This window comes from Betta splendens, chromosome 12 (genome assembly GCF_900634795.4).
Source record: "Betta splendens chromosome 12, fBetSpl5.4, whole genome shotgun sequence".
NCBI lineage: Eukaryota > Metazoa > Chordata > Actinopteri > Anabantiformes > Osphronemidae > Betta > Betta splendens.
The window spans coordinates 9,625,870-9,649,498 of NC_040892.2; the positions used below are offsets into that span (position 1 = coordinate 9,625,870).

At 50.8% G+C, this 23,629-nt stretch overlaps 1 protein-coding gene across 3 annotated transcripts; it reads left to right on the forward strand.

Annotated features, from left to right (window-relative positions):
• Positions 1-1,550: 1,550 nt before the first annotated feature.
• On the forward strand, positions 1,551-22,707 carry lhfpl2a (LHFPL tetraspan subfamily member 2a). 3 transcript variants are annotated; one of them, XM_041073029.2, is made up of 4 exons: positions 1,551-2,820; positions 11,044-11,132; positions 18,479-19,127; positions 21,621-22,707. In XM_041073029.2, exons 3-4 carry the CDS (start codon positions 18,701-18,703, stop codon positions 21,875-21,877), a joined length of 684 nt encoding a protein of 227 aa, XP_040928963.1. In that variant the 5' UTR covers positions 1,551-2,820; positions 11,044-11,132; positions 18,479-18,700; the 3' UTR covers positions 21,878-22,707. The 3 variants fall into 3 exon arrangements, with proteins under 3 accessions (XP_040928963.1, XP_040928964.1, XP_029025961.1); XM_041073030.2 differs by lacking the exon at positions 1,551-2,820 and adding an exon at positions 8,111-9,493; XM_029170128.3 differs by lacking the exons at positions 1,551-2,820; positions 11,044-11,132 and adding an exon at positions 13,032-15,623.
• Positions 22,708-23,629: the final 922 nt, after the last annotated feature.

Genomic DNA, 23,629 nt, shown 5'->3' on the forward strand with positions numbered 1-23,629 from the left:
TGATTAAGGAAGGCCTGGAAAAAGTATTTGCAAGTGGGCGTCGGGTTGTGATTGTTTTGGCCCGGAATGAACTTTGATGTTTAGTTAAGGAGTGGAAACGTTGGGTCACACTTGAGTGAATTATTTATCTAGCAACAGATGGTCGACCCAAGGCGATAAGAGTTGGATTCAAATTCAAAACCTGGACATTTTTAGGGCGAGTTGGTCGCAAGTGTAAAGGAGCTGCTAAGTGGAATTTAAACTGGCATCTTGGCGAACGAGGACCAGACTCCTGAGAAAGCACGTCTTCCAGCGCTCAGGCTATAAATTTGTCTCGTTCTGCTCGTTTACTCCACAATCACAACTCTGCGTTTCGGGATGATGGGATCGTTGGCGTAATTAGACGTTGCCGGCGCCTTCCATCCAGCTCAGACGGAGGCCTGAGTGTCTCAGACCACTTTCTCATACTGACTTGTTGCTCCAGCTCCCCACGCTGCCTGGTCGCTAGGAGCAGCCCACCACAGTGTCATCTCCTAGCTGTGGTTTTGGTGCCTCTCTCACACTTAATCCTGCGCTTCGACTCCGTCCCGTGAAGTCGGAATCTCACCGTGACGTCGTCCCGACGCTCACGTTTTGTTTTCTCAGCTGACGCACAGCTACGCGTTCCTCCCGTGTGATGGGAGGAGGAGATGGCGTCAGGTTTACCTGCCTGACACATCCGTCAGGTCTCTCCTCGATCGCCTGTAACCAGCCTCTCACTCCTTGAGTCCAACTTTCTTTTTCTTGGTGTTGCCTGTGCTTTAAATGCGGAAAGTTACCCGTGTTAGACCTCAGATTATTCAGATGTTCCATAGTCTGGACATTTAGATTCTCACAAATTAAATGCACAGTTGCTTAAGTATTGTGACACTTGTGGTCGATAAGTGGAGGCATCTCTGTGGTGACCACATGTGGGACACAAAGCAGCCACCACCCTTCAGTCCCCGCTCTGGTATGTCCACAAGGAGCGTTGGAAGGTCTCCGCTCTTCAGCGCTCGCATTGAAGTGGGCCTGGAATTCCAAACAACGTTGTGTCTGTGTGTCCGTCCTGTGAAAACAGATTAAAGTCGCGCTGACGAGCGCAGCCAGGAATGTGCAGGACCTTGAGCCGTGAAGGGTGGAGATGCGACGGCTCGTCGCCGCTAATTTAAAAAGCAGCCACGGCTCAGAGACACAATAATGGCTCAGTTAATAAATTAACAACAAAACAATGATGTGGTGAAGGAAGGATTCCTTCCCTGACGCTCTGATATTAAAAGTATTATATTACAAAGAGTAGTCCTACAACTGACCTTGAGCTCAAACCCAGTTACAAAGCTGATACAAATCTAAAATACAAAACACAAATGTAACAAGAACCATAAATAAATGAAGCTGTCTACACTGTTGAGTGATGAATACACAGAGTTTAGAGTTGTGTATTTCCACCTCACTCTATTGTTTCTTCTTTCAGACTGAAGGTCAGTAGCAGAAACAATGATCCTTGGATCTGGACGGATAACATTGGGGCTTTTATTGTTCACAAAAACTGCACGATTGTTTAGTCAGGAACTCTTTCGCTCCATTCGAGGTTCGTGTGTTTCACCGAGGAGCACAAATAAGAGGGCACCAAGGTCCTGGCACCAGTTGTTTCCCTTTCCAGCCACGAAGCGCTCAAAATAGTCCATTCACACTCGTTCATTCGCTCTAATATATAGTACAAACACTGTTGTTTCACACCATTGCTGTTCCTCCAGTGAATGAACTGGGTCCAGTATGTGCCACCGGCCCTTCTCCTCCAGCTTCTCATGGATTCACTCACCACGTTATTTTTGCTGCATTCTCAGAACCAAACATTAAAAGTTTACAATTGAGGTAGTAGTGAAGCCCTCAATGGTTGTGTGAGACACTGTGTAGCTATATTCTAGTATTTTACAGTAGCTCATGATGATCTGTAATTAGAAATCTCAGTCCTCTCTACTGTAACTACACCCAGGAGTGATTCCCATGATGCTTGCATGGGAACCAGTCAGAGATCCCACACACAAATGAGGAAGTATCAATTGTATTACTTGGTATTGGTATTTGATCACAGTCAGTGTTGCTAATCAGAGGTGGGAGAAGAACATGGGCCTATGATTGGGCATCGATCTGACTGACTTACTGACTGTTGATTTGGTTGCTGCCGACAACACGTGTGTACAAGTCTGCTCTAGATTTGTTCCACGTGCGCCTCGTAAATTCACATTTCTGCAGATTCAAGCAGAGAACTACTTCAAAGCAGACAGGTGAGAACCAGGAGCAGGACGGGTGTAGTTTCAAATTAAAGTAATGCATCAATACTGTTGCAGCTGCAAAAGGTGGAGCTGATTTAACTTTATCAGACAAAACATTAAAAAAAATGTGTAATTATATGTTTCACGTGTCTATGAAAAGATGTCAGATCTGTGGTGGGGTTAAAACACAATATATTTAACTGCAGCGGAGGAAAACTACAGGAAACTGACGGCAGTGGCTTCGTGCAGAAGCGCTTTCCATCGCGTTCTCCGTCGTGTGATTGGTGGAGGGGGCGGGAGCCCACGGAGCGGCTACTCCCATCCCGTCTGCGCGCTGCGGTGGGGGACGGATCCGGAGCCATTCATTCTGCCGTGGACCGGGACAAAACGTGGAGGATGAAGGACCGACGCTGAGCGGCGAGGGGGGGAGAAAGAAAGTCCAATTGGGATCGAGTTTTCCGGAACCGACGCAGATCTCGGAGAAGCCTCGGAAACGTCGCGCGTGCGAGACGCGTCGCTCCGGACTCGCTCAGCCTCCGGGTTCCACGTAAGTAACTCGGTTCTAAAGCAGCACCGCGCTGAAACGAGCCGTGTGCGAAGCAGGGCGTCGATGGAGCTCGCGGGCTCCACGCGTCCCAACTTTCATTCCAGTTGTTCCACATTTGTAGTGATTTTATTCCCAGACGTGGGGGGGCGTCGTGGCAGGAAAGCCCAGACTGACGCAGACTGACGCTTCAGCCGCTAATGCAGCTCGTTACAAGCGCAGTGTCTGAAGATTATTAGAAAAAAGTTCCACAACATTTAATTAACGTCGGTGCTAAGACAGGATGTAATTAAAAATGCATTAGTTATAACTATACATCTGTTTTTGTATTAATTGGCTGCTAGGTTTCACTGAACACTTAACATTAAGTTTTGGCACGAGAAAAGACCTCAACTCAATAAACAATGCTGCATTAAGACATTAATAATATAGAAAAACCCAATGACTAAAACTAGAAGCGTCATTTATTCAACCACGTCGCGTTTCACCCGTGCACCTGATGAACCACATTAGTGATGGTGACCTTGTTTTTTTTTTTTTTACAACCACAGCCGGGCTTTAAAAGCCTCTCCTCCCGTCCTTCCACGTGCGCTTCGCCTCTCTTTGCGCTGCGGTGTCGTTCCGAACCTCAGCCGCTGATTCCCTGTGGTAGGAAAGTGCAGGAGCGGGGGTTTTAGCGCTGCGGCTTCACGTCGAACGCGTTGCTTTACGACCAGCTGTGCAGCCACCGCGTGGTCCGGGGCCACGGGTCCGTTCTGTAATTACCTCGAGGCCGTGCGTCGGGTCGTCGTCCAATGAGTGACCGGCAGCGAAGATGGCGGTTTGGGGCGTCCGCGCCAGCACACGTGGTCGTTCACCGCTCCGCAGAAAGCGCCTTTCCTCCTCTGAGGCCACGCGAAAAGCAAAAATACTCTCTCCTCCTTGGCAGCACTGGCACTTGGCAGCGCAGATGCTTTGGAAAACTGTCCCCCCCCCCTCTTAAACTTTCAAAGCATGGAAAAACATCACCAACCTCCTATTTTGCCTGCAGATGATGCAGCATGTGATGCTTTTAATGCAACTGGAGTTTTCCTGCCCGCCCGTTCATGCAGACCACATCATCTGCCTTCCGAGCTTTGATGGCAGCCCTTTTGTCATCAATCCAGCATCTCCGGCTGCGCATTACGGGCTCTGGTCAGTATTTCTCCTGGAACAAGGGCTATTTTGAGTGGAGAACGTGATGCCCACATGTAAAGCCTGAATCAACCCTCAATTTAAATCAATTTAACGTATTTCGTGAGGTTAAATATCCCTGAAATCAGAGCTGGGCACCGTCGGCGTGCGCTCGAAACCCAAGTCAGGACCACGGCGTCGCCGCGACACCGAGGGTGAGACACGCGTGTCAAAGGTTAAACCAGATGCTCAGTGGCCGGCTCAGACTAACATCTGGAGGGGCTGTCTACAGCGGCCCTGCCGTTGAGGCGCTCCCCTGTACAGGCTAACGGCTTTGCATCCAATTACTCCAGGCTGTATTTATTACTATAAAAGCTGCTCCTGAATGTGGAGCGGGAGCGTTTACTTCCATGGCAACATCTGTTTTTCACACACGCTACGTTTTTTAGGTCACCATTTCACCCCACAGTGTTGCTGAGCGCCTCGCACGTCGCGCAATATTTTTTTTTAATGCGTCCTCTTATTTGTTTATGTGTCTATAAAAGTGACGCAATGTGAGGAGGACAGCTTTAGCGCTCAGACCCACTTTAAGTGGGTCACATTACGTTATGAGGTTCTTCCGCTCCAGCTTTCTGGAACGAGCGTTGATTCTCGGTGAATTGAAAGCAGCCGCGTGTCCGAGGTCCTTCGGTTTCATGGAGCCGCTCCAGACTCGGGGCAGTTCTGGAAAAGTCTGCGCCTCGGCTTGCACAGTAGAAAGGAAAATGCTGCAGAGGGGCTTCGTTTCATTTCTCTCTGTTTTAGATTGAGCAAAAAGTCCAGTTGGAACCAGGAATTAGCTCCAGTTAATTGAAATAAAATCACACTGTGAAGTTAAAAGCAGGAATCTCACTGATATAAGTCCAACTAATGTTAAGGGCGATGTCATCTGGAGTCAGTCTGCATCTACTTACATTAGAAACCTCTCTGGCTTCAAAGCACCTGTAGCGAGTTAAAGATGTGTCAAATAACAAAACAAACCATCACCTTCCTGTGAAATGTGACGGTGTCCAGCAGCGTGAACCTTGTGACCTTTCCCATGATCCTCTTGTTTCATCTCCCATTGCCTTCTGAAGGACACTTGATGAAACTTGTTGGTGCCCCCCCCCCATCATGCTCCGCTGTGGGCCAGTCATGCAATCTGATAAGATTATGCAGGGCTGGAGCTACTCGCCCTCCCTCACTTTTCGGGGGCCCCCCCTTGTGGCTCCTGGAGATGAGCCTCGCCTGGGGGTACGTGTGCTCCCAGCAGCCTTCCAGCCCAGTGAGGTCCTCACAAAAAGCCCCCCCCCCCCCCCACTCCTCCACCTGCCCCCTCTATCAGTGAAAGGTCATCTCGTAGGCTTGTGTGGAGCAAAGACAGAGGGCGGCCAGAGAAGGGAATGAGTGGCAGGGCGGGGGTGGGGGGGGGCTGTTGCCCCCGTGGCGGGCTGGGGGTCAGTCCCAGGGGAGTGCACGGCAGACGGACGGCGGGTTTGCAGCTGCGTAGCCTTCAGCACTTTATCTAGTCTCTGAGCAACTGCGGCCTCATTAAGCTCTGCCCATTGACTTTGTGCGTGAGTTTGCTTCGGTGTTGATGTGATTTCCTTCTTTTTTTACTGGCAAACGTTGGATGAAACATGCTGAATATTGATTAAGCCAGAACCGGAGTCGCTCTGGGTTTCGGCCCCACAGCTGTATGCTAATGACGGGAGGTTACGACCCCCCACAATAGGTGGTCTGTGTGTAACGTGCGATAAGGCGGTATCATATGTTCAGCTTGGCTCAGGTCGCGGAAAAGGCTTTAAGCTCCGGGAAGACGATGCATAATATGCTTTTATGTTTCAGCAGATTCCCAATTAGTGGGAGAAAACAAAGATGCGCTCTATGAATGTACTGGCCTGCGTTACATGTGTTTACAGACAGCGCTGAGAATTATATCAATCTAGTCGTGTGACTCGTGGCGAGGGAGCAACTAAGCATTTTTCCCAGCAGCTGTCAAAAGGCAGCTGGTGAAGTGCTGGGAATCCATCGATTTTTTTCCCAGCATGTTGACACGTTCCTCCCGCTCGACAAATAAATCCTAGAATGAAGCTCTTGGCCTCACGATTCCCTGTAAAATATTAAGCTCAGGGTGAAGATGTGTAAAATGGTGAATCTTCACATTTAATAACAATTGGTTTAATTTCTGAAAGCTCAAAACGGATCATTGGTCGGAAAATCAAAATGTTTACTGGCAGGTTTCATTCTTCTTTCATCCAGCACATCCAGGGCTTCACGTTCCCCTGTTTGGTTCCCAGTTCCACCATCACCGTGGAAACCCTGCCTGGGTTTGGACTGGCGGCCTGTTGCCGGTGATTATCACCACCTCACCCGAAGCCGAGGACTTCCTGTGTTGGCAGACCTAGTTTAGGTAGAGGTGACTCATGCTGAATACACGGCGGGTCACGCGTTTGACCTCATGCTGTTCATGTTGCTGACTAATTATCCGTTTCCACTCTTTTGGTAGCTGCTGTAAAACCAGTTAGCTTTCGCTCTGGGTTCGGCGTCCCGTGGGAAAATGCTACACGATGAATCCATACGATTAAGGGGTTTTGTTACCGTAACCTGTCAGCCCGCGAATTACGAGTTACGAGGGTGATTTTGTGAATTGAATTGTGTCGCGACGACCCTCCAGGTTGCACGCGCTCAGACGAGACGCCCCGAAGCTCCGGCCTGAACCACGAGCTGATACGAGACGGGCTTAATTGAGTTGGTGCCGGTTCAATCTCAGGTACGATCGGCGGCGGCGTGGCTCCAGTTAAACAAGCACAGATGCGTTCGAGGAGATGAACAAAGCCTCCGCCGGCTAAAATGAAGTGGTTCGCCGTGGTTTTAAAGCTTCCCCTTTTCATATTTTCCTCCCCAGTTGAGTCAAAGCAAAGGTCGAAACCAGCGTGCGGGGAATTCTTGGTTTGCTGTCGCGTCCCCATCTCTCGCTGCGGCACCGAGGGGCGTTTGCCGTCTGAAGGCAGCGGGGATCGCGCTGTCCCTCCCTGCGTGAGGTGGGAACGTAAACGCAGGCACGGCAAGACGGAATCAGAGGGCGGTAATAACAGAGCGGGGAGACGTGCATGCATAAAAGCAAACAGGTTCCCGGGAGCGAAGAGTGAATCGGAGGGTAGAGCTTTTGTTTTACAATTACGTGCAGGGCCAGACATCTGTGATCCATCTCCCAGGGGCAGGCGTCTGAAGCTGCCTTTGTACCCGCGCCCCCTCCTCCGCCCGTCCCTTGCCTCCCGTAGACGCTGTGCTTGCTCATGGGCACTGCTTCTGACCTCCGCCCATTCGGCGCTCTGTCGGTCTGAGCTGAAAGGAAGACGAGAGAGGCCCGATCGTATCCAGATGTTTGGATTCACCTTCACTACACACCAAGCATCTGAATGCTAGGTGTTTAGGTAGATGTACACTCCTCCATCGGTTCATGGCATGTGATCTCCCCATACTGGGAAACCAGTGGTCTGAACGCAGGGAGAATCATTTCCCAGCGTCTGCTTCCGCTGTGGCACGTTGTCGCGTCTGAACCTCAGGACGAGTCGGTGAACGTGCCCTTCGCTCACGCCGCCTGTCACCGTGACCTGAGTAACGGGCCCTCGGTGCACCTGCGCTTCATTACGCGTCGACAGCCACGATGACGTCGCCACAGAGGAAACTGGAGCAGACCCTCATTATGTTTAATCTCCCTCTCCTCCTTAGACCATATCTGCTCATCGAATGATGCGTCTGCAGCGCTTCACATGGAGCCAACGGGCTAATCACGTCAAGGTGATGTCATCCTGTGTGGTGCTTGGTGGACACACACACACACACACACACACACACACACACACACACACACACACACACACAGTACATGTATCCACACACGAGAGGTAATTGGATAGAGTGTGGATAATCATAGCACTAGTGCTGAGTGTGTAATCAGCCTGCGCCTGAAGGAATAAAACACACCTTGTGTTTCAGCTCTATAACCCTTATCCTTCTGCAGCGGACTAAGTGTTTTTTTCCGTGGCAGTGGAAAGTGTGTGTGTGTCAGACGGGGTTTAGTGACTAACGGAGGAGATACAGCTGGTACAGTGGTGTAACATGGGGAGGAGGGGGGGGGGGGTCTTATACAATCATAGTAGGAAAAAAGTCCTTCCATCTGCTGTACGGCCTGAAGCATTCTTAATAATTAATCAAGTCTGCTATGACGTGAGCCGACCGGACACATTATGGGCCGACCCGACTCATCTGAGACATGAATACACGCGCCACATGCTCCGGTTACTCTCGCCCCATTGTAAGCGCTCGTACCGGAGCGGCATGTGAGGCTGATAGCGGCGGAGACCTGCCATTGTTCCTGCTTTTTCAGCTCGCGGAGCGGAAGCTGCCCTGGCTCCACAGTCCCACGGCTTCTCCTCTGGTCTTTGAAGAGGGTTCTGGCACGGTTTTCAAAGCACCTCTGTCTGAGCACTGGCTCCTGGAACACTGTGATGAACGCAGCGGAAACATACAACACCTATTGTTCGCCAGAACAATCCTCATTTACTCACTGCTTTGGTTCTTAGTGTTCCCCATGTGCTCTAAATAAATGAGCAACGCATCTGACACGTATCTGATTTAGCCCAAGTCGAAAATATGGTTCTTCTGCCCGTATGTATGACACTGAGCCCGCCGGGCTTCGCCAAGCGGTTTCTGTGGTGCTGATGCAGCAACAGTTTGGTGCTGCTCTAAAAATGTTCCAGTGACACAGATAACACACACACACACACACACACACACACACACACACAGGCTGCTGACTACAATGATGAAGTCATTGTGGGTTCAGTCTGCATTGTATGAACTGAAGACCAGGAGCTTATATAACCCAATTCACGCTGGCATTGTGTGCTGTATTTATGGAAACTCCACCAATAGACGCTCCCACATGGTTCAAAAGCCTGTGTTGACCTTTAACCTTTCAGATTGGGGACGTTTGTAAAGCTTCTGTACTCTGTAACTATCCTTGAACCCGTTGCATCACAGTGATCAGCGGTGGGCACTTCCTGACACCTGTGTTGTGCATGTGAGCCTGAGGGACGAGGCTATTTTAATGAGGACGCTCCCCGCTCGGCCTTACGTGTCTTTTATTGCTCCCCGGAGAGAGAGAGAGAAATGGAGGATTGGGGGGGATTGAGAGAAAACAGATGCAGATGGCTGATGTCTGATTTGTTTTCTTGTCTGCTCCCAGACGCATTAGAAGTGGATGATGTGTCACAGTTTCGCTGACGTGAGGCGGCATCCACTCGTTTACTGTCCTGACCCTGCATGTGAACCCAGAGAGTTAATTAACCCTTTGTTTGTGTTCATATTGTCTCCAGTCTCTCTGCTAAGTTAATCCAAGCAGCCATCGGATGGACCTTTCATATGAAGCAGCCATGTTCTCATCTAACTCTCAGCAGGAAAGCAATAAGCCCCAAATGTTCAACATGTCTCCTATCTGGTAATAACCCACATACTTCCATGCATCCTGCTCCCCTTTTCCCAAAGCCTTTAAATAGTACAAGAAAGACCCTTTTGTGGTAGTCGGGCCCAATCCCCACATAATGGCCAGCCCCCAGCTGTGGTGGGGCGCAACAGCTGAGCTCCCAGCAGCAGCGTGTTGGGCTCCCTTAACTAGGAGCTGGTCCAGGGTTAATGCATGCTGGGGCAACCGTGGCTTCACTTTAAGAGCCCGATATAGTAGCTGGATTGTAACACTCAGCTGTAGCACTTTGCGGATCCACTTCTGTAATTGGAAAGGAGGAATTTCCACCGCTGAGGTTTACCTAAGGGCGACTCGGACTCTTTTGAGCTGGTGCTGACGCTTTACTGTGTGCTGTTTGTTACGTCATGCCACAAAGTGCTTATTTAGACTCTTGCATCATGATAAATGTTCATTTTTGTGTGGACTGGAACGCTGTGAGTGGGTGTGAGAAGCGTTGCCCCTCAGCTAATCTAATCTCATCTGGTCCATATAACCATGGTGGTGGTTTTGTGCACTGTTGGCGGTAAATCGTGCAATCCTGTTAATGTTGAGAGCATTGATGTCCGATTATTGACCTGGGCTGAGTGCTGCTCTTTGAGCGGCAACCGATAAAGAGACCACTGTAGTTGTGGAAGGAAAAAGGAAGCGTTGGTTAATTATCTCCAGCCTGTGTGTATGTGGGGGGGGAGTGTATGCCTTTTTCAAATGGAAAGGCAGACTCGATTATGTTGTTGACAGCAGGAAGGTATTTGATTATTGTTCCTGCTTCTACCGGCCTTTAATCAATTTGCTCCAGAGGAATGATGGGCCCCTTTAGTATCTGTGTTTGAAGTAGAGCTGTAGCCAATATCGCACAACTGGACCATCCTGCTTCTGGTCTTCTTCGACATTCAAGTCAATTATTCATTATCTTGTAGCTCCATCTTTGGTCTCCCCCACCTCCTTGTTAAACCATCCCTTTTTTTCTCCACTATATAATTGATACTGGCCAAGGAACATGGAAGGAATTGTCTGAGCTGGTCCGCTGAAAACAGCTGTGACTTCAAATTATGGTGGGATCAATGAGCTGAAAGAAAATTAGTTGAAGTTCTACTGGTGGAGCTAGTCATTAACCAGTCACTCAAACCAGTAGGTCTGTGTTCATTAGGGTTTAATTGTGGGAATGTGGGGCCGTCAAAGCTTTTACACTTGAGTTGTGACTGGTCCCAATTTCCATAATCCACATACAATGCATTTGTTGTGCTAAACATGCAGCTTTGCCACAGGGAGCCACATCACATCAAATGAGGGATGCAGACATCAGCGTCTCCCCCTCACCCCCTTTTACGAACATGTGAAAGAGTTTAAAAGTTTCCACCAGGTGCAGTTGCTCTGCAGGTTTAGATGGAAAATGGCAGCGAGTGAGGAGCGGGCGATGCTGCTCTTTCGTTGGACGGCCGACCGTGACTGAAGCGTTGTTGCTCTCTGGAGGCGGCGTGGTTTTGTACTTTGGACTCATCACTGCATTGCTTCTGCCGTCTCCGCAGGTCGCGAAGAGTGGGAACGGGCTCTCTCGCCATCTGGACGGAACCGAAGGAATCTGCATCTGAGCCCGACACACAACTGCACACAGGAGGTTGGTGTTGTACAGTACGTACGGCTCCACAACACGTGAGTCCAGCCTGGAGGTTTTCCCCCCTCCAGATGTGCGACCGTGTTTAGTTGGTCGCACAGCTTCACACAGAAACATGGTTTCCTGCTTTTCTTGTTATATTATTGTGGTTTCTGGCACCTGGTGTTTATGGAAAGACAAGTTCTTCCCATGTCTCTTATTGTTCCACTTAATATCACTCCTACTGCATGAACCCGATTAGGTTTAGGACAAGTTATATCAGACATCTGGGCTGTTCTGATGAAATGACTTCTACATAAGCTGTGTATTTACATGGGGAATTACTGGTTTGGTTTTAGACCAGTGCACCCAGGATAACTAATAGTAAAGAGGGAATTAAACCAAATGCTAAAAGCATGCAGATCAGTAATTGAGCTAAATTTTGTTTTTAGGATTGTACATACACACAGTGTCACCATCTTCAGTGGATGCAATAAACCAGACAAAGTGTGATATAATAGACTAGACCCAACATTTACACCTTAATCAAATGTGCAATATAAACTCAATATGTTCAACTTTCTAGCTACGTCTTGCTAAAGACTGAGCGTGAAGCATCAGCCGCACGTTCATTTCATATTTTCACTGTTTGCCGTTGCTTCCGTGACTCTTGACTTTTTGATCTATTTATCTGGACGAAGTCGGAAGCCGGGGGTGTCGGCTCGGGGAGGGGGGTGTTTTTCCAATATGTGAGGAAAACAATGGAGCGGGAGATATTGAGCAGAGACCACCTGTGAAGGTCATTTCAAAGGGGAAAGCCCCACTAGGATAATAAACAATGTAATCATTTGTCATTTGGCTCCCAGAATAGGAGGACTTCATGTCAGTGGCCTGCTTCCTGTTATCTTACACTTGTTTTTGACTGGAGACACATCGGTGAAACGCGGAGGCTCTGTTATTCTGGAACCATAAAGACAAGATACGTTCACTGTGTAGTGCCACAGGATAAAGTGTTTTTCTTCTTGTTTTGTGAGCTTTTTTGTTATTTGTCTGTGGGTGAAACCAGTTGTGCGTCTCCCGTTCCTCCCCTGAAATCCTCTCCTTTCTCAGCTTCTCACCTTTTCTTTCCGTCCCTCGTGTCTCCTTTTCACTCAGCTTCTGCCTAGTTTGTTTCTGTCCTTCGTCTCCTTGTCTCCAAACGCACGCCGCTGGTGTGTTTTGCCGCGAGCCTGGGAGCGAGGATAAAATCACTTGATACTTTTATTGTCCGAAGCGGTGCCGGTGTTCCTCGGCGCGGCTCGCTTTTGGGTATCGGGTTAAGCCTGAAGTGCCCACAACAACAACTGCGGCTCTGCCCCCCGGGGGGCGTTCGCACGGCGCGGCCGGCGAGGTCTCGGCTTGCAGGGCGCTTTGTGTTGTCCTGCGCTGTAGTGGCACATTAACATGGGAGCTGCAGGGGAGGTGGGATTAAGCAGCACAGAAAGCGCAGTGAGAACAATGCTTTTAGCAAAAAAAAAAAAAAAAAAACATCCACCCATCTCTGACTGATTTCCTGGCTCTGGTGTCTTTGGCCTGAGGGCCCCAAACTCTGCAGCTCAGTGGGAAATGCAGCAGAAGACCTGGGGCTTTTCAGGGCCCCTCCATCCATCAACACTGAGTGAAACCTGGCCTCTAATTTCTTTAAGCATTACTTTTGATTTAATCTGACAGTTTAAGCTTTGCTTAATATAAAACATTGGTTCTCATTTGTTAATTATATTGTGTGATATGTGTTTGTATAGCAAAGCATTTGTCTTTGGCAAGAGTGGGTGATATTGCACTGGGGTCCACACCAGTTTGCCTGAGCAGCTACCAGTACCCCCCCCCCACTCTGGTGGGCGTATATGTCACCTGGCCTCAGAATGTCCAGGGTTCCCTTGGAATGTCTGCACACCTCGCTGAGCCAGCTGCACTGTTTGTAGGTTCCCTCCGCTGTTCTGCGCATCCTTAATCTCCAGCTCGAGCCTGTGAGAACAGCGCAGAGCAATCATTTCACAAGGCAGCCACCCAGCACCCCCCTCCCCCTCTCCGGCCTCTGGCGATCCAGCCGGCCACCCACTCTGAGGCCGGATCGCGATGGTCAACATGGGGAGAGGAGCGATGGTTGACCTCCGCTTTCCTCCACGCCCACGCCGACGACCTCGGCCCCGAAACCAGCGCGGTGCGTAGGACTGTGCAAACGCATGTTTCCAGGGGGAACCCGCTGACCGCTCACCTTCATCATAAGTGCATTCTTTACTTGAGTGGTTCCTCGGGTTCAGTCCTCTGCGTTCGCCCACACCTCGCAGGTGCTCCGTCCGCGGACCTCAGGATGTGCGACCCAGCCACCATTCACCTTTACCTCGTCTGCTCTTTCCCACACTCTTTGGCTTCGCTCACCTCCAACACATTCATGCTGGTGCTCCTGCAGAAAGTTCATAAATTAGCGACTGTGCTGTGGAGATAGCGCTCCCACGCTAACACTCTGTGAACAGCCAGAAGCATGTTCAGAAGCATGTTGCACAGAAAAGGTTTGGTGCGACCTCCATGGGGAATTCTCTCTAGTCTGACTTAAGCTGTCATATTAAATTAGTGGATCTGTTTGAAATATGGGAATAAGATTTTGAGGTTTTCGGTGAATACAGTGGAGTGTGGTGTTTTTGTGTAGCTTAGCATTTAATGCAGTAGATGCAGTCCCTCCTCCTGCCTGTTGATGGGCTTTACCCATCAAGCTGTGGCCTTGACTTGGCCAGGTGGTCCTGACCGCTCCCTCCGTGGCATCCAGACGTCTCTGATTGCACAGAGAAGCAAATGTGTAGCGGTGGAGATTGGTCCACGCGCATTTGTCCGTCCAGATCTGCTTTTAGACCACATCGAAGCAGAGCTTTTTTTAGGTGGGCAGAGATGCTTGAGATATTTGGAAGATTAAATGAGATCAGGAGTCAAAATGAAAACTAGTCTGGACTCCAGAGCTCAAGAACCCATTTGTCCGTTGTCTTTTCATTCGACTGTCCTCTCTAAAAAGTGAACTTTGCGTTTCCTCCTCAGGCGACTGGACGCTCGAGTGACGTAACGCGTGCAGCCTCAACTCTAGTTGAAAACACGTGGGGATAAAATCCTCTCCCAGATATCCCAGGCACGTCCGGGATTCGGTTTCTGTCGTATAAAATCATTTCCTTCCTGCTTTTTTTTTTTTTTTTTTTTCAAAACTAGGGTTTGGCACATCTGAATATGTCACAGCTTGCAGATACGAGAGCACAGGGACCCGCTTCTTGCAGCTGCTGTTTCTGTGCTTCCACTGGAAATCATTTCTTCGCCTATTTTGAGGGGTTTTACGGTTTTAAGTGTCCCTTGATGCTTTGTGTTGTAACAACCATTTCAAGACTGTAACGTCTACCAGCCTGACAGCACTAACCCTACTACAGAAAGTAATGTGGGGTTTAGTGCAAGACCCTGGCATTTCTTTGATATTCTAGACGTATTCGCTGGACTCTTTAACCTCTTCCCATCCACAGAGCAGGACCCACACACAGGGCTTTATTGCAAAGGAGAGGTTTTTATTAGATTTTCCTGAAAGGATCTATTTTTGGACCAGATTGCTCCATTCAGACTGATAAGAAACGGCCTCTTCCTCCAGCTTTTCACGCTGCGTTTGGGTGCTGGCTGACCTATCGGCTTCCCTTCCTGCCTGAGTCGGCCTCTTTTTCCGTCTTGGTGTGGAACTCATTTGTGTGCAGGCACACGCGGGTTGGGAAAGAAATGCTGCAGCTCACAGCAGCGCTGGTTGAATGCGCCCGGTGGAAGCTCCCATTGGACAGGAAGGGTGTCCATTAGTCAGCGAACCATCTGTTCTATCAGTCAGGTAGGCAGGCGTCCAGGCAGGAGAAGGATGCAGCTGTATCTGTGTGTTGATTGTTGTCTGTGTGTAAGAGATTTTTTCTACTAGTATAAAATAAACTGGTTAATAGTTAACACCGATCAATGAGGACTTTGATCAGTAAGAATTCTATCAGCATGTAAAGAAGCTCTAAACACTCCAGTAGACATTTACTAGACAAATCACTAGACTTCTAATGTGAAGCTGTTCTTCTTCCTTCTTCTGGATGTCTGAAATCACTTTCACAAAATGCTGAGAACACAGCGAGGTGGGGGGGGGGGTGAGATAGGAGCAGAGAAGGGCAGAGAACGCCTGTGCCGCTGCAGCTCCTGTTATTTTAACCCAGATTCGGCGCTGAAATGTGGCCACCATGTGGACCCTCTGAAGGAGCGTGGCTGCAGCGCCTGCCCGGCCAATGGGAGCGGGCTGTGGCGGACCCGGAGGAGGGAGGTGGGCCGGGTCTGGGAGTCGGAGTCTGAGGGAGGCATTAAAGTGGGAGAGTCGTGGCGAAAGGAGCCACATCTCCAGGGGACCTGGACCGGCCACACACCAATGGAGACCTGGATTAATGTCTGTCTGTTCTTACTGACCTTCAGCACGTCCCCTCTTAAGCCACTGAGGTGAGTCCTTTCAGGAGCTGAGCTGAGTCTCTTCTGTGTAATGGGATATAAATGTATGTGTAGGCTGTGAATCACAAGCTCGCTGTGGCATCAGAGTCTCAGGATGAGCAGAAGAAGGACTGACTTCTATAATTAGCACATAGGTGATTAGTTTCCATGGTTGTCACTGGCTTGATGTTATGGGATGGTGGCATCAGTCGTCTCATCCATTCCTGTTCGGTGGCTTCTGGCTTCCTCACAAGTTCCAGCTCCAACCAAACCTAACAAACGACTCCTCTGCAGATTGCTTGCTCTCGTTGGCAGCGTGGAAAAGCGCTTCCTGCCGGTTTGTTGCCGCGACGACAAAAAAGCTGAGTGGGCAGTTCGCGCTTTCGAGACACAATGGCTGCGAAGCCGTTTGAATGGGCCTGTTTGTTGATGCACGGAGGCATGAAACGTTAGACGGACGTTTGTGACTCCCAGAGGATGAACCGTGGACTTTTTTTCGCCGCAGCTCGCGACGAGTGTGACTGACAGGTCCTGATTGATGGCGCACTGAAATGCGGTCCTCTGACTTTGGTGCTACCGGCAGGTCAGAGTTTTCGCTTCTGTCAACATCTGCTTGATGGAGCGGTGCAAAATTTAAAACAGACATTCATGGTACCCAGAGGATGAAGCCCAGACATTGTGGTCATGCATTGACATTTAATTATGAGAGTTTATGCAAGAGGTTTCAGCACCTACCGACCTGCTGAATGAATCGCTGAGTGCTAAGACCTGAAAAGCGCCACCGAAGACCTCCCACCTCCGTCCGTGGGTGCTCTAGCTGTGGGTCCACACTTTGGGGGGGGGCATGTGTCAGATAGCAGGGAACCCTGTAAGTGTGTGCACACATTGGGATTAGTGTTGGGGGGGGGGTGCAATCCAAGAGCCGTAAACTCCTCTGTGTATGTAAACCGAGCCCCAAATAATCCTCAGTCTCCCCACTTGGTTCCTCCCGGAGCATAAAGGACGTCGTAAATCCAGTCCGGGCTTCACATGCGGAGACTGGCTGGTCATTTCGGGCACATTCATAGAACTCGTTTTGGAGCTACCGGCTCCGATTCAGGGCGGCTTTGGGTGAATTGAGACTGAGTAGGCGCTGTGCAGCCAACCGGCACATGATGGTGGGGGTCGGAGGTTAAGTCTCCACCTCCTCAGCGCTTCGCGTCCCCCCAGCTGCTTTGAATCGCTCCTGCTCCAAAGTGTTTTCCAACGGTATTCCTGTCAGGGAGGAATTAGCCCATGCAACTGGCCAGCAAATGTTTGGCCTTAAAACGTCAGACTGCCCATATCTCACGCGTGAAACATCAAGGGGCTCGGCCCCTAGAGATGAGCAGCGTTTGTGTAGGAAGATCAGTTGGTGAATGTGGCTCTGCATCTGTTCTCGCATCTGTTCACGGCCGAGCAATGAGAGCGCTTGTGATTCATGAAAGTAATTCCGCTCCACATCCACAGGGGCGGCTGTCTGTGCCTGTTCTTATGATGTCATCTGTTTGACACAGTCCAAACACGGTCCACGCTCGCTCGCGCACCGCCCTGCGAGAGCCCACAGATCTGGGTCATTTTCTCCACTGGAAAAAAAGAGGACGAGGGGGGAAAAAGGGAGAAGTTGTTGATATCTCAGCAGGATTACAAAGATCAAAGTTTGTGTAATGGCTGCAGACGCAGACGCACAACACACCACAAGGGGGCGGCGGCTGCGGCGGCAGACGTGCCGCCCGGGAAAACGCTGGTTGGAGGATGACTAACGGACTCGGGAGAAGAAGAAGAAGAAAGGACTTCTTCGCTGGCCCAGAGCTGTGTTTCTAGCGGCAGCACAGGCGTCTTTTAATCTCCTCTGGAATTCAAGCTTCTGCGTTTTAAATGTCTGTCCCGCTCGACGGTCTGCGTCAGATAAAATCTGGGACTTTTCATAACTTCAGAATTAGCCTTCCTGTTATCGCGCCCCAGGGTCGTCTGGGGATCCAGAGGCCTTCGGGTCGGGACCCTGTGAGAAAAAGCGTCCCCTCTGTTTGTTGGCTTTTAATGTCCATTAAGACCATTAATGCAAGAAGTGGCACCAACACACGCCAGGACTGGACTGGACTGATTCCTATTAAGTGAAGATCATCATGTTTTACTAGTAGAATATAAATGATTAGATCACAGGTGGATTATGGGTTTATTTAACATTGCAGTACTTCAGGGCGCTCACGTGTGTGTGTGTGTGTTTGGATGTCAGTTGTGTGGAAAACGTGAGTGATCTGCTGCTTCGCAGGGCGGTCGGTGGTCATGCGACAGCTGGACGGCCGTTGTCTTATCAGCCGCCGGCTGACCCCAGGTCAGCGGCGTGAGGCGCGCTATGAGCAGCCTCGGGCCTGTTTTTGTCCCTGTCTGCATCCGCCTTGCATTCTATTTTAACTCACACACACACACACACACACACACACACACACACACACACACACACACACACACACACACACACACACACACACACACACACACACACTTTTCCAGTTTTGTATTTTTACAGCCACAGTCATGGAGCTCCGCTGGGACTAGAGCCCTGGTCACAAATCCTTAAACATAAACAGAGTGAAAACGGAGGAGCACTTCAAACGAACACATCCCCACGCAGCTCATTAGACCCCCCCCCCAAGATCCACACCAGGAGCCTCCCTTCCTCCTCCTCCACACTTTCCACAGTCTCTACACTTTCACAACCACGACGGGTGAAACCAGAAGAGCGCCGCTTCCTCGTCCTCTCACGCGCTCACACACTGCAATTACATCCTCCAGTTTTATGGCCTACATGCAATTAAAGCGCTCGACCTCTCTGCTTTATCTCGTAGGTGTGTCTGACGTGACGCCAGCGGGCTGGCTCAGGGGACACTTCAAAACAATGTAGACACCGAAACCCGGGCGGAATCAGAGTCTGAAGAGCGAGCGGCTGCAGATAAGACGCCGAAGCCGCCGGGAGAACAGACGTCCACTCGCCGACGGCACCGCTCCACGCCGGCCTCGTCCCGCACAGTGTTGAAACCCGAGCCGAGCGACCGCCGGCCGCCGCCAGCATGTGCCATGTCATCGTCACCTGCCGCTCCATGCTGTGGACCCTGCTGAGCATCGTGGCGGCGTTCGGCGAGCTCATCGCCTTCATGAGCACCGACTGGCTGGTGGGCTTCCCCCGCACGCCCGACTCCGTCTTCGGGGCCCACGGGGCCCCCGGCGCCGCCGCCGGCGAGGCCTACCGGCCCACGCTGGGCATCTACGGCCGCTGCGTCAAACTGCCCCACATGCAGCGCGGCGTGCTGTGCGGGCCCTACGCCGTGCACTTCGGGGAGATCGCCAGCGGGTTCTGGCAGGCTGCCTCCATCTTCCTGGCGGCAGGGATCCTGCTGCTGTGCGCGGTGGCGTTCATCTCGGTGTTCACCATGTGCTTCCAGAGCATCATGAAGAAGAGCATCTTCAACGTGTGCGGGCTGCTGCAAGGCATCGCAGGTGAGACGCGCGTTTACGTTTAAAGGCGCCTTCGGGCGGACATCGCAGCAACAGGGCCATAAAAGGTAGACGAGCAAGGGTTTTGCTGACTGCACTGTCGTCGTCTCGTTGTTTCTGTTCATTCCTGTGGCGTCGCAGCAAATGAAAAGCTACGCCGTCAGCTGAAGACATTCATTAGCACCCGCCACAGCTCCTACTGCTTTAATTCCGGGTTTGATCCTCAAACCTAGTCACAAGTTCAAAACGCAGCCTCCCAAATATTTACTCTCCGTTGGGTCGGCAGGAGCTCGTCTGAGGCTCGATCGGTCCGAAACGCATGCGTATCGCGCCGTGTGGGTCCGGGACTGCGCGTCTGGGGCGAGATGTTGGGCCGCTTTGACTCCCTGTGGTGAGTTATGGAAGGGAGGAGGCCACGAGATCCTCCCTCCCTTCACAGACCCAAGCTCTCGGCGCTCTGCTGATTATGGCCGTCCTCCCCCGCAGCCCTATTTATCCGGAGCAGACCCAAACAGGACCGGTGGGCGTGTGGTGAGGGACGAGCCGAGCCGTGAGGCCTGCTGACCTGAGAGCAGCAGAACTTGACTCATTTTACCCGGCAAACTTCCATCTGGAGGTTTTAGGCACTTGCTTCCAGATAGTGTTTGAAATCTCACTGCTCCCGATCTCCATATTTCATATAGTGGAGTGGCTCAGATGGGAAGATCGTGGCGCCGTCGCATTCACCTCAGATTTTCCTCGTCCCCTGCGACACTTTTCTGACGGCCACAGATGCCATTGCAGTGACGCTCGGTCTGAGCTGAGCTGAGCTTCAGATCCGAGCGGAAGGGAAACCCATTCCCCTCTGCTTTACGTAAGCTAATGGTCAAAACAGACTCTTCGCTCCAGTGGGATGAGCGCATTCGCTGCAGACGCACCGTTCAGGACCCCTAAGACCTATTACACACGTTAAGCTGCCTTTAAGTGAATCCTTCGCTGCTTTATTCACTGTACTTGGGAATGATTAGACACGAGATGGCGAACAAAGCCATAAAGTCTTGTGCAACTGGTGCCTTCTGCTTTTATTACCTGCAGTAAACTTTGCCTGTGATGGTGAGTCAGACCTCGCCACAGCTCCGTGCTAACAATGGCCGTGACTGAGCCGCGAGCTGGAGAGGAAGCAAACAAACACACTTACAGGAATTCGGGCCTGTGTCCGATGAGCCGTGACGTCACGCAGGAGAAAAAAGCTGCAAATGGGGGATTCTGGTGCATTTGATCCACAGTTTTGCACGAGGGAGCAGCAATGGCCGACTCATAACAGGAGACAAACGCCTTTCTTCCATCACATGCTCGTTTGTCTTCATTTGTGGTCTTGCCAGTCTGCCTCCTCTTCATGTGGCTCCTAGAGGTGGACTCAGACCTCCTTGGTGCAGATCCGACCTGCTGTGCTGAGCTTGGGGGGGTGATCGGGGAGGCGGGGCGCAGCAATCAGACGTGGATGGATTGACGGCGGAGAATTGACAGCTTGGAAACAAACAGGGACAAGAGCCGGTGAGGACTGGACAGGGGGAGTGCAGTGGGATATTGGGTTAAAAGGTCCAGCTTGTGGGAGGAGGGGGGGGTCTCAGAAGAGGTGGGCTTGGGAATTAAAACCATACCTTCAATCCATCACCGGAGCCGGTCTGGACGTCAGAGTGAGGCAGCAACATGTGGAAAGAATTTATGACCTAGTTTTCATTTCCTTGTTTAATACGATATCGGTGCGTTAAGAGCGAGAGAGGAAGGAGGGGGAGACGGGGGGGGGGGGGGGAGACCGGCTTCGCCTCTGCACACTTGTTTTCATGACCCGCTGGCTGATGGACAGCCAGCGGAGACGCTCTCGTCCCCACCGTAGTTTTTATTGCCGCGTCGGTGCAAAGCAATGAGTCCTGTTCTCTTAAACACCTCAGGTGGGATCACGGCCGCTCTTTGCAGTCGCTTCGTGGTTGTTCTCAGGGATTCAATGGCCGCCGGCATCACTGGGACCCTCTGCTCTAGACCCAACGCGCCTGTCGCAGGAGAAATGGCAGAAATGGGTCAGGATAACACAGGAAGTGACCCCTTCCTTCCACCAAGACGCCGGCGGGGAAGCCCCTCAGCTGCAGCAGCCCGTTCCTGTTGTCCCCCTCTAAAACCCGACCCGATCGCCGCTGCTCCATCCGGCCTCCAGCGCCGAGGCCTTGCACCGATTATCTTCAGTCGAGTTGCTGAAGCATTCATCGGGGACCCGTTTCTGCCGCGCGTAACGTTTTTTTTTTTTTTTTTTAATGCTGATGGAATGCTTTGAATGCTGGGATGGCACTTTGGCAGGAAACGTCTTGGTACCAGAGAATAGCAGCGGTTGCGGAGATAATTTGGAGCAGTCATCGTTCTCAGAACCTGGGGAACATTTGGCGCATTATGGGGTTTTTTGCTTAGTTGCTCGTGCTTTCACACATGTGGATCTGCCTTATGGAACAGTGTGTCTGTCTGCAGGTCTGTTCCTGATCCTGGGTCTGATGTTGTACCCCGCTGGCTGGGGTTCCGACAAGGTCCAGCTGTACTGCGGCCCCGACGCGTCGCCGTACCGGGCCGGGCTCTGCTCCATGGGCTGGGCCTTCTACACGGCCATGGGCGGCACCGTGCTCACGTTCGTGTGCGCCGTCTTCTCCGCGCAGGCCGAGATCGCCACGTCCAGCGACAAGGTCCAGGAGGAGATCGAGGAGGGGAAGAGCCTGATTTGCCTCCTCTGAGGGTTCTGACGCCTGCTCCCGGGTCGGCGCTCATGGAACGGAGGCCCCGCCGCAACGTTTACCACTAAAACTGGCTCGCTGAGCTGTCGGCGTTGATGTGGGAGGAATCTACAAGTGCCAAGTTGTCCTTTTTGAATTTCTCAGTGTGTTTTGTCTTTGTGCCACTAGAGGTGCTGTCTTTTATTGTATTGCATTCGTTGTCATCGTGTGGCGCGTCTGTCACCGCGTGCTCTGTAAATAGGCCTGATTATATATATTTTGTACATAGTAATGATCGCTGAATCAGCTCGGTCCAGGCGGAGCTGATGAAGTCTCTCTTGCCTCAAAATAACAAACACTGGTGGGTTTGTCACCAGAAAAGACCCTGGACCTGTTAACTGTTGTGAGCATTAAGGGAACCACTGCCGTCAGAATAATCTGCTCACACAGTGAAGTGATCCCAGTGGATGTCCTTTTAAAAGCCTACAGAATGTACTGTCGCTTGAATGACTCATGCGTTTGCAGAAATCTGTGGATGGAACACAGGCGGCACGACGACGAAGCGAAGGAAGCTCCGGTGCCTTTTGTTCGTCTTCTGTTTTGCATAATAGGAACTGTAGCTGAAGCTGAAAGATGATCTGTGAAAAGGAAACGGTGTCTCTGCCTGGTCCTCAATCTGCAGACATCCCGCAATTTGTGCACATGGACTGAATGATGAGAACACATCAATGAAGTATTGCTGTTATTAGTAATGTCTGGTTTCAGGGAGTCTGTTGAGTCATAGATAGTTTTCTATCTGTTCTCATTTGTTTCTGCCAACAGAATAAAGAGAAGGGGGGGAAAGAAATCAAGCTTGCGTTTGGTTTTTATCCCGTCGGAGCTTCACTGTGGGGAAGGAGAGGAGGAGATGCAGCAAGTGGAGCAGCCAGCTCGGTGCTGGGACCTCGGTTTGGCCCTCGGGGGGTGTGTGTGTGTGTGTGTGTGTGTGTGTGGGGGGCGTTTTCCAGCCAGTGGCTGATCAGTTTTTCCACCCATGCTCATCTGAACTCTGTGTTTGCCTTGCATTTAGTGGTAAAAAATGATCAAAGTGCACTCGTACAAATTCATTTGTGAAGTAATGGGAGACTTTTTAGTTGTAGATTTCTGATGCCCAAGACGGAAAATGTCTCCTGGAATCTTGTTTTAGAAGCAAAAGGTTATAAAAAGGGATTTTAGAAGATACAGGATGAAATTGTGTGTGCGTGTCCGCGTGCTTGCGTGTGTGTGTGTGTGTTCTAAAAGCATCCTTTAGGTGCAGGGATAATCCCTCATTCAAACCAAGCTCTTCTCCACATTACAGAGCTATAGATTTAAGGAATTGGAGCTTGAATGACTGGAGCGTCCACTCTCCTACATCTGACACACTGCGGGGAGTAAAGGGTTAATGGAGAAATGACCTGCGAGCTACACGCCGGACGGAAACGCTCCCTACAACCAGCTGCTGGACGTGTTTACATGCTTTCACTGTTTAGTGTGTGCCTTCCTGCTCCCTCCTGGCGTCGCCACTGGCCTTTTTTAATCCCGAGAGGTGTTGTTCTCCACCTACATTGTTGTAAAGGTGGTAGACGCCCTCGAGCTTCCTTGTTGCTGCCACATTCAGCCAGTCAAGCCTCTATTTCTCCATTTTCCCTGTTCATGCGAGGCCGTGATGGCCCTACACAGTTTAACATGACTTTAACTGAACCTGCTTCACTCCACGTCCTTCCACACTAAACCTAAGCCCCGGTTTGCTCC